The sequence below is a fragment of the Lactuca virosa genome, chromosome 7 (assembly GCF_052849685.1).
Source record: "Lactuca virosa cultivar CGN04683 chromosome 7, Lactuca_virosa_CGN04683_v6, whole genome shotgun sequence".
Classification (NCBI taxonomy): domain Eukaryota; kingdom Viridiplantae; phylum Streptophyta; class Magnoliopsida; order Asterales; family Asteraceae; genus Lactuca; species Lactuca virosa.
The window spans coordinates 44805155-44816898 of NC_136432.1; the positions used below are offsets into that span (position 1 = coordinate 44805155).

The 11744-nt window shown below is 37.0% G+C and overlaps 1 protein-coding gene across 1 annotated transcript; it reads right to left on the reverse strand.

The window, feature by feature from the left end:
• Window positions 1-9157: 9157 nt before the first annotated feature.
• Window positions 9158-9973, reverse strand: LOC145126592 (uncharacterized). Its single transcript, XM_079061926.1, has one exon. The coding sequence runs from the start codon at window positions 9971-9973 to the stop codon at window positions 9158-9160; it is 816 nt and encodes a 271-aa protein (XP_078918052.1).
• Window positions 9974-11744: the final 1771 nt, after the last annotated feature.

Sequence of the window (11744 nt, forward strand, 5' to 3'; positions counted from 1 at the left end):
CAAAATTCGAAATTGGATTGATGTTCTTGTTGGGGCACACAGATCGGGACAATGTTTCCACAAATAAGGTTCATCCTGTTGGATTAATGTCTAAGTCCATAACTATAATTGGTAAGACTTGACCCGACCCGGCATGGTCCATTTGGGTTGCATGGCATCATGCATTTGGATAGACTATAATCAGAGAAATAACACTTAAGGTTGGTTAATATATTATAAGTTCTAATATATTAATAAGGTTATTTAATTAGTATTGATCAAGAATTAATTTGGAATTAATTAAGTGATCAAAAGGAGACTAATTAAATATATGGGTTGATTGTGTAAATCATTCATTCTTATATATGTGGGCTTGTGATCCAAGATTCCTTATGTTGGACTAAGTCCATGGGGTGACCCATGGATACTCCATGGAGGTTAAAATCCATGGAGCATAAGGAATGGGTAAAGTTATGAGTTACATGGTGTAACCCTAATAGCCACCATATAAAAGAATCCCATGGCTCAAGAAATCGTGCACTAATGTGTGAGTGTGAGGGCTAGACGATTTCAAGGAGTGTTCAAGTTTCTCTCAAGTTATTTCAAGTGTATTTGGTGTTGTGTGAACCATTTGAGGTGTCACACTTGGGGCACTAGGCACTCAAGCTTCATGAAGACATTCTACATCAAAGAGGTATGTATTCTATCTTGTTATATTTATTATTTTGTATGCTAGATTAGGATAATACCTTGGATGTTCATAATTGTATGTATAATAGAGAAAACATAGATCCAAGGTATTTAGGGTTGCATGTACACTTAGGAGTGTTAGAATGCTCATAACCCAACAGTGGTATCAGAGCCTAGGCTTGTTTTCTTGTTATACTTGCAAAAGTAGCTGAAAAATCGAGTTGGATGCATATATTCGATTGTTTTGGCTGGAATTGGACTAGGAACATTACCCTAAGATGTTTTTGGACTTATAAACTTGTTTTTGATGTGGTAATGTTCATGCTAATCCAATTTCTAAGATAATTGTCATAATTTCAAGATTTGTATTAGTTTGTATGTTCATGCTAATTTCTTGAAGATTGATGATTTGAATTATCTTGTTCTTATGAGGTTCTTAGATTAATAGAAAAGTTGTGTGAAATAGTTGTTTTCAATCCATTTTAATCTAAGAGTTGATTCCAAAGTGTGTTTTTGTAACTTGTCCTCAAGTTATATGAAAAGTCACATTTAAGAATCATAAAACTCATAAAAGTTGGCAAAGGTTACAAAATGAAGAGTCTAGTTCTAATTAAATGGTTTTATGACTCCATAACTTGTCCTCAAGTTATGGAGGTTCAAGAGTCTCTTCATTAAATTAAAAAAAAAGTGTAACCTTAATTAGTTCCATAAGTTACAATAAAAAAAAGTTATTTTTTTATTAATTAGTTTAAAGTCTTCCATAACTTGTCCTCAAGTTATGGAACTTGAAGAGTTTTTTTTTTTTTTTTTAATTAAAACTACTTTAAACTCATAAGTTATGGAATTAATTAGTTTTGAATAGTTTCAAAACTTGCCCTCAAGTTTTGGAATTTGAAAAGTTTTCACTTATGAATACTTTAATTCCAAGTTAGCCCTTAGAATTTTAAAAGTTAAAATTCAACCCTTATACTTTATAATATTATAAGTTAATAATATTTATATATATATATATATATATGTATAAGAGTAAAGTCAGTCTTACCGTTAGTAGGCCTCATTCACGAAGCCGGTCTATAAGGGGGGTATAAGGTTACTGCCTATAAAATGGCAATTTAATGGGTGTCCACTCTCACCCACCGCTTCCTTGACTGGTGGAGGGTCGTTAGCCGAACGGGTAACGACAAGGACTATAATTCTCCTTTCATTAAAAGTATTAATGATAAATACTAAGTAACTAAACTCTTATTAATACCCAATCTTAGTTACTTAGGAAAATGTGAATTTGGTGCTAACCCATGAAATTACATTTTGCACTTTGCTTAAGTCGTTAGTGGAGCGTGTGTGGTTAACCGGCACACTAACCTGGACTTAACAAGGTAGGCAAAGGGTAACTTAATATTTATCATAGTATCGGTGGAGCGTGTGTGGTTAACCGGCACACTGATTAAGGGGTAAATATTAAGGGTACCAAGTATATTTGCATGGTTATTCACACCTTGTTTTGTGATCCTCGGCATCCCAGTCACAAAACCTGAAGGGCACACTCGAGATTGAAACATGCCTTTGAACAGTTCAATGAATCTCAAAGATCTAGGACTTTCAAATCCAATTAAAACCTAATAAATTATTTCGTTTTTCATGGTGGAAATTGGTGAATCGTCATTCACCTACCTTCAAATATTTTATAGCTTGGATTACGGCATCCCTCTTCTAAGTTATAAAATAGTTTGTTGGGTCCTAGCCTTAATATTTCATATTGGGTGTCATATTAAGGACTTTAAATCAACTATCTTGAATATCTCCCAAAAAGATGTCTGGTCTAGACATTTATGATCTTCCCAAATCTCTTGAAACAAGCTTTCCTAAATGAAGATGATGTCCCATGGATATCATACTTCTTTCACCTCCTCCAATTATTCTCCCTAACCCACAAGTTCCTAAAAAGTTTAAGGTCACTCAAGCCCTATTGGCAAGGCAAGGTCTAGGTGTGATCACATCTTGGAGATGTAGTCACATATTGACAAGCCGGGAGAGTTGGGTGTCAAAGTCTTGAGAAAGTTGGTGGCTCAACTACTTTCTAAGTCACATAGTGAGTTCTTTTGGGAATCCTATGAAACAGACTAAGACAAGACCCTTAATGATCTTATCTATTTGCTAAGATCAACTTCCTAAAACGCTATGGACATTGACAATGATGACATTGGATATCCAGTAAAGCTCTCTCTTCCCAATGGAAAGGGATCGGCCATAGTCAACTCGGTTGACCCAATGGTAAAGAGAGAGGCGAAGTCTGAGATAGTCCCATTATCAAGGGTCCATAGGTAACTATTGCCAAAGGAAGGGGCATTGGTTACGGAGCTGCCAAATTTACCTAAGGATGTTAAAGTCAATAAGTTTGGCTCTACTTCAGGTAAAGTCCATTGTCTAACTCTATTAAGTACATGCTGATTCTGATTGCGAAGATGGATTTCAATCGCATGGTTCGGTGATCACAATTTTGGGCTATTACGTAAGAGTTATGATATTTATATTGTTTAGGAATAGATAACAACAAGGTTTTCATATGGATTGTAAGGATAAGTTTTTCCGCAAAGTTTTAAAATAAAAGAAAAAGGTTTTGATTTTATTTATTTTAAGTATCCTTACAATGGCATTTGTGAAAAGTTGTTGCTTATAAGATTCCATTGATAGCAATATTGGAAAAATGGATTTGATTCTTTCGGTTGTGGTAGTGTCTAATATTACCAAATAAGGAAAGATTCTCATCACCCAAGGTTCAATTGGACTGAAACTTGGAATCATGCAAGTTGTATAGTATGATGAATGAGAACTTTCAGCTTGGAAAATTAAGACTAATTCCTTATGTGAATAAGGAAAGGACTAAGGGATCGAGTACACATTCTTGTGCACTGGTCAAGTCCACCACAAAAGATCAAGAAGACTATTCGTCATGATTTACTTAAGTTCAGTAAATATGGTTATACTTATAAGTTTAAGTATAAGTCTGTAGCATTGGAGAAGTTTCAATGCGAGACAGAACGAATAAGAAGAATCAAATAATGGCAGAAAGATAAAAGTTTCTCAAATCTAAAAAGATGGGAGAGTACTTTAGTATCATGTTTATGATCATCTTAATGATTAAGATACCATATCACAATTGGTCCTCTAAAGTCATATTAGTGCATTCTTATGACTAAGAAGAGGAGTCATGAATTGTTGAAATGGTTAAATCAAAAAGATGAGTCATACTTCGTTCCAAAACAATTCTTAGAGTCATACTCCAAGATTGTAACTTGAGTGACATATCTTAAAGAGGGTTTGTTAACCCTAGTCAAATGTAAGAGTAAAAGGTTATCTACTCTTGTACATTTGAAATTGGTAAGTTGTGATGTTTTGGATAAAACAGAGACCAACTTAGGCCAATTGTGTAAAGTGTTAGTCTTGATAAAGAATCTGCACTATCTCTTGAATATTTGACAAGGGAGTCTTATATGTCAAGAGGACAGTGGGAGTCTTAAAGCTCTTGAAAGTTTCAAGACTTAATCAAGAATAAAACCTAAAGTCCTTCACTAGCACACGACTTGAGGTTTATAACCTATCGTGTTGAAATTTTTGTGCCTATTCAAGTTGGCTTTGCATAGGAGTTCTGATAGATCTCAATTGGTTGCACAACTACTTGGAAGCAATGGCAGGCACCTGAGCTGCCAAATGGCAAGAATTTAAGATTGCACAAGTTTAATCAATATGAGTTTGGATTTGTCACTAACCTTGTCTTGTGATTATGGTTTTGACAAATTCACATGGATAAGAACACATACACTATTAAATCTAAGTGTCATAAGGTTTCTCTCCGATTCATGAAAATGATGGTGAGGAAACACTTTCACTAAGTAGATTTTAGCTAGATAGCAATTGTGATATTTGCATTCTCAAAGTCGTTAGTGGAGCGTGTGTGGTTTACCGGCACACTAACATGGACTTGTGAGAAGTGGCAAAGATCTAAACAATTGAGACTATGATTACGGCATCCCTTTTCATAGTTCTAAAATTGTTTAGACACACATGTGAGCTATCTAAGAGAGGTGTATGATTTTGATAAAGTTTTATCAAAACAATCTAGTATCAGAAATCTGAACTTTGGTAAGAAAGTCAGCTGATTTCTGAGTACATGTCAAAGCTAGTGGGAGCATAAGTGTTATGCTAATAATCATCATGTTAGTGGGAGCATGATAATTATGACAAAGGTTGCAAGTTAGCAATGTTAATTATAGAAAACAAAAGTTTCAATTCGTGAGGTTGTAGGGGTTGAAAAAGTTGTTTTGCTATAATTAAGGGAGAGGAAATTATACTTCATTTCACTTCTAAAAGCTTAGATTGAGATTTTAATCGTATTTAATCAAGGATATATATATATGAATTTCATGTTGGAATGGCTCAACATAAGGAAATTCTATATATGGGTCCATTATTTGCGTTCTAAAATTCGATTATGATTACGACATCCCTTTTCATAATCTGAATTTTAAGAACTTGGCAAATTGAAATGTAAATATTATAGCAAAAGACTGGTTTAGTCTTTATGTGAGACATCATGAATCGTGTCCCATATGTTTCGGATATAGGATCGATTACATGTGCTATATTCATCCTTTCTAAAATTTTCCAAATGCCTGGGGCATTATGAAGGGAAAAGGTCTAGAATTGGATATGACTAAAATGATTAAGCAATTGTCGAGGACAATCTAAGGTTTATCAAAGATTGGTTGCTCAAGGACAGTTGGAAGTATAATGTTAATTCTGGAAGGACCATATTGACATAATCTGTAAGGAGGCAACTCTTGTTCAGAAGTGATAGTCAAAATGGAATATGGAAATGTTTCAAAGTTAGAAATTATTCAATCTGTGTAAGATTAGGAAACTTAATGAAAGAAGGATGTTTCCAAGGAGCTGATCTCCTTTGGAATGCTCTGTAATGATTGTTGTCAAGTCTTTCTGACATCGTGCATAATCATTAAGAGGATCAATGCATATAAGTTTAGAATCTAACAGATTTCAGTAAATGGCATGAATTTGGAATTCTTGCATTTGCAGTAAGGATTTGGGACTGTGAAAAGAGGATCATTGGAGTGATGTTCAATTGATCTATTTTACAAAGTAAAGATCATAGACAAACATAGTATGCATACTTGGTGTATGGCATGACTAGTGTTTAGAAAACATAGTGTACATGCTTGGAGCATGGGACAACTATTGTTTTAAATTCAAGTATAAAGTTGATAAAACCGAAACAATGAATAATGAGTAATCAGTATGGTGATAAATAAAAGTGTTTATTTATATTCATAGGGTTTGATACCATATTTGATTCATTTATTCTTGTGTTTCACTTTGCATGTTTTGACTTCCAGAATAACTAAGTCGCTCTTCCTGAATGATTAAGTTATTCAAACCATCCACAGTCGGTCATATGTTGGAAGTAGATATGAATCAAGACTGTGATGGGTTGGTTTGTAGAGGTCCAAATTGGTGGACAAAGTGGTGCTACAACACTCATGAGTGCTCATAAGTTCTGAGTATTGGATTCAACCCGCGCTCATTTGAATCACTTCATGGATTTTATCACGAGTGATCATAAGACGATAATATCTTATATTCTTCAAACCTAGAGATATGAGTTGTTACTATGAGTTGGTTATACATTGATTGCATGAAAACGCATTGGTAACTCGATGTTATAAAACGTGCCTTTGTGTATGATTCAACAAGTAGTAGAACAAGCCATATGAGTCGAAGTTTATCCATTCCTTTTACCTTCAGGATAAAAGCGATATCTCTGGGCCCCTCGATGATTTAAAGATGATACATGTGAGTGCTTGGCCAAGCCAGGACTGATTTGATTTGTTCAATCAGTCAGTCATCATGAATCGGAAATCGGGAAACAACAAATGGACAGAGAGAATGATTGATAATCCATGTCTCAGTCCATATGATATCTAGAATGGAGGAATATATGATCCCTTATCTAATGGACAAGTCATTGACAAAGGTCAGAGTTCATCGACAAGGTCAGAGTTCGACAGAAGCTTTTGAGAGCTACGATTGCTGATCGGTTCCTGAAGTCATACGCAATAATAGTTTTAGACTTATCCAAGTGGGAGACTGTTGGATTAATGTCTAAGTCCATAACTATAATTGGTAAGACTTGACCCGACCCGGCATGGTCCATTTGGGTTGCATGGCATCATGCATGTGGATAGACTATAATGAGAGAAATAACACTTAAGGTTGGTTAATATATTATAAGTTCTAATATATTAATAAGGTTATTTAATTAGTATTGATCAAGAATTAATTTGGAATTAATTAAGTGATCAAAAGGAGACTAATTAAATATATGGGTTGATTGTTTAAATCATTCATTCTTATATATGTGGGCTTGTGATCCAAGATTCCTTATGTTGGACTAAGTCCATGGGGTGACCCATGGATACTCCATGGAGGTTAAAATCCATGGAGCATAAGGAATGGGTAAAGTTATGAGTTACATGGTGTAACCCTAATAGCCACCATATAAAAGAATCCCATGGCTCAAGAAATTGTGCACTAATGTGTGAGTGTGAGGGCTAGACGATTTCAAGGAGTGTTCAAGTTTCTCTCAAGTTATTCCAAGTGTATTTGGTGTTGTGTGAACCATTTGAGGTGTCACACTTGGGGCACTAGGCACTCAAGCTTCATGAAGACATTCTACATCAAAGAGGTATGTATTCTATCTTGTTATATTTATTATTTTGTATGCTAGATTAGGATAATACCTTGGATGTTCATAATTGTATGTATAATAGAGAAAACATAGATCCAAGGTATTTAGGGTTGCATGTACACTTAGGAGTGTTAGAATGCTCATAACCCAACACATCCCACACGTAATACTTTGCATAACTTTTTAATTTGTCTTTTTGAGCACGCGTAAATGTGTCGGGATACCTTTTTGTGACCAAAAAGTTAACAATATCGGCATAACAAGGAGTAGATTTAGTAAGGGAAAAGAGATGCTCATCTGGAAACTCGTCCCGCAACAGGAAATGAGTCTCATTTGAAGTGATCCAACTTAGATGGTCGGAAACAAGGTTCTCGCTTCCACTCTTGTACCGAATCTCCAAACCAAATTCTTGCAATAATAGGATCCATCGGATGAGTCTTGGCTTTGCATATTTCTTTGTCATCAAGTACTTGATTGCCACGTGATCCGAATACACTATGACTTTGGTACCGAGTAGGCATTGTCTAAACTTCCCCAAAGCGAACACTATGGCCAATAGCTCCTTCTCCGTGGTAGAGTAGTTGCTTTGAGCATTGTCTAGTGTTCTTGATGCATAGTAGATCACATGGGAGGCTCTTCCATTCTTTTGACCCAAAATGGCGCCTATAGCATAGTTGCTTGCATCACACATGATCTCTAAGGGGAGATCCCAATTTGGAGCTTGCATTATGGGAGTGGATGTAAGCAACTCCTTGAGCTTGTCGAAAGCTTCTTTGCACGACTCATTGAACTCGAAATCAATCTCTTTTTGCAAGAGTTGGCACATTGGTCTTGTTATCTTTGAAAAGTCCTTAATGAATCTTCGGTAGAAACCTGCATGGCCCAAGAAAGAACGAACTTCCCGAACACAAGTCGGGTAAGGTAAGCTTTGAATAACATTAATTTTGGCCTTATCTACCTCAATTCCTTTCTTAGACACAATGTGACCCAAAATAAGACCTTGACTCACCATAAAATGACATTTCTCAAAATTTAAAACCAAATTCGTTTCAATGCATCTTTTTAAAATCTTGGTGAGATTGGTCAAACATTCTTGAAAAGAGTTGTCATATACCGTAAAATCATCCATAAAAACCTCAATTATATTTTCAACATATTCCGAAAAGATACTAACAATGCAACGTTGGAAAGTAGCCGGAACGTTACACAATCCAAACGGCATTCTCTGGTATGCAAAAGTACCAAATGGACATGTAAAGGTTGTCTTTTCTTGGTCTTCCGGTGCCACCGGGATTTGGTGAAAACCAGAGTACCCGTCGAGACAACAATAGTGAGATTTTACGGCCAACCTTTCTAACATTTAGTCAATGAAAGGCAATGGAAAATGATCTTTTCTTGTGCTTGCATTGAGTTTGCGGTAGTAAATGCATACTCTCCACCCGTTTTGCACGCAGGTGGGGACCATCATGCCTTTGTTGTTCTCGACTACCGTGATTCCCGTATTCTTTGGAACGACTTGCACCGGGCTCACCCACTTACTATCCGAGATTGTATAGATCATCCCCGCATCAAGGAGCTTCAAAATCTCTTTTTTCACAACTTCCATCATAGGCGGGTTCAATCTTCTTTGCGCATCCTGACTCAGCTTGCATTCATCCTCCATCAAGATCTTGTGCATACAAGTGGAGGGCTCAATCCCTTGATATCCGCAATCGTCTAACCCATTGCTTATTTATGTTCCTTCAACACCTTGAGAAGTTGCTCTTCTTCACATTCGGTTAAGTGAGTTGAAATGATGACCGGAAGAGTCTTGTTGTTTCCCAAGTATGCATACTTCAAGTGTTGGGGTAGGACTTTCAATTCTAGTTCTGGTGGTTGAACAAGGGAGGGTGGCAATATTGTATGGGTTTGAGGTAACTCAATTTGCTTCACACTGAATTGAGTGGTTTTCTTGATCTCCAAATTGTCTACCAATCTTTCAACTTCCGGGTCTAACGAGTAGAGTTTCGACTTCTTGGCTAATTTTCCACAATCCAATCCTTTGCTCAAAATCATCTCCAACATGTCACCATTAGACAACTCAAACAGTTCTTGGGTTAATGGTTCGAAAACATCCACAAAACACAAAGATGAAACATCACTAGGATATCTCATAGCATCGTAGATATTGAAACTTATTGTTTCCCCATCAAACTCCATCGTTAAGCTTATCGCATACACATCAATCTTCGTTCTAGCCGTCTTCGAAAATGGTCTCCCAAGTAAAATTATACCCGACTTGGAGGACACTTGTTCTTCTAAACCAATCACATAGAAATCCGCCGGGAAGACCAATTGGTTCACTTGCACCAAAACATCTTCTAAAACACATCTAGGAAAGACACTCGATTTATCCGCAAGAGAGATTATGACTCCGGTTTCACTCAAAGGTCCGACATTCAATGATTCATACATCGAATAGGGCATGACATTGATAGAAGCGCCAAGGTCAAGCATGGCACTATTAAAAGTGACATCTCCAATCTTGTAAGGAACCGTAAACATTCCGGGATCTTTGCATTTGGGTGGAAGTTTCCTTTATAAAACCGCGGATGCGTTTTCATTCATCGAGATTTTCTCGTTTCCCTTCAACTTCCTCTTGTTGGTACAAAGCTCTTTCAAAAACTTTTCATATCTAGGGATTTGCTTGATGGCATCAAGTAAAGGGATGTTTACTTCCACCTTTCAGAAGGTGTCTAAAATCTCTTTCTCCTCCATATTCTTCTTTGAAGTTACAAGTTGGGAGGGGAATGGCGGTTGAGTGGCTATCGGAGTCACTAGAGGGGTAATCTTCTTTGGAACTCCGGCTTGTGTAGCATTCTTAACAACGGGATCCTTAACGGGAGTGATCTCTATTTCTTCCTCCTCTTCCATTGGCTTCTTCTTTGAACTACTTTCTCCGGTTTGTTTACCACTTCTCAAAGTCACCGCATTAACATTTGAGTTCTTTTCGGTTTAAGAATGGAGTTTGCCACGGGACTCCAACTTGCTTAAAGATGTAACTATATCTCCCATTTGTGCTTCAAGGTTGGAGATACTAGTTCTTGTGTCTTTTTGTAATTGTTGGGTACTAGTGGCTAAGCATTTGACAATGTCTTCAAGAGACATTCTGGAGCTACTTGGTTGGGATTGAGGAGGTTGTTGGTGATGATGTGGAGGGTGCGGTTTGGGTTGATAGTGTGGTTGTGGGTGTTGGTAATGAGGTTGTTGTAGTGGGTAGGAATGTCTAACCAATGCATTTTGAGGCAATGGTCTTGGGTTGTAGCTCATGTTGGGATTTGGCTTCCAACTTGAATTGTATGCATTTTGGTAACTGGATGGTTTGTTGTGGTAATTTTGGAACTCTCCCGTGGCATTCACATGTTCCGCATCTTCTTGGAGAATGGGACACATATCCGTAGGATGTCCCATTGTTGCATATATTCCACAAACCTTCACTTGTGGAGTTTGTCCCATGGCTAACTTTTGAACAACGAATGTTAAATCTTTTATTTGAGACTATAGATTCGATGTCCCCACTTCATTGACTTTGTGTTGCGTTTCTCTCTTCATATCTTGGTGTGGGCTAAAATGTTGTGAATTTGCGGCTATGGTGTTGAAGAGTTGTCTTGTTTGTTGTGGAGTTTTGCTAAAAACATCTCCACCATTTGAGGCATCAACTAATCTTCTCTCCATTGGAAAAAATCCCTCATAGAAGTGTTGGGTGAGGAGTTGTTCCGGAATTTGATGTTGTGGACAACTATAGCACAAGTTGTTGAACCTCTCCCAATAATCATGAAAAAGTATCATTTTGACCTTGGTGGATTCCACAAATCTCATTTCTGAGACTTGATACTCTTGAAGCGGGATAGAACTTGTCAAGAAAAGCTCTTGCCATATCGGTCCATGAGTTGATTGACCCCGGAGGAAGATAGAATAACCAATCTTTTGCTCTATCGGCCAATGAAAAGGGGAATGCCCTTAGCTTGATTTGGTCATCGGTTGACCCTTGTGGCTTCATACTAGTGCAAATAATGTGGAACATCTTCAAGTTCTTATGAGGGTCTTCATTCTCTAATCCATGAAAAGTCAGAAGGTGATGGACTAAATTTGACTTCAATTCCGAACCTCCTTCCAAAACGGGATAATTGATACCGGTTGGAGTTTGTATAACATCGGTTTCCATCATTTGCCTCAAAGTTCTTTCGGGAGCTTCTCCTTCGTCCGCCATTGCAATTGGTTCAATAATGGGTGGATTTTGTTGTAGGGGTGGTGTTTCGAGAATTTCTTGGCGAGG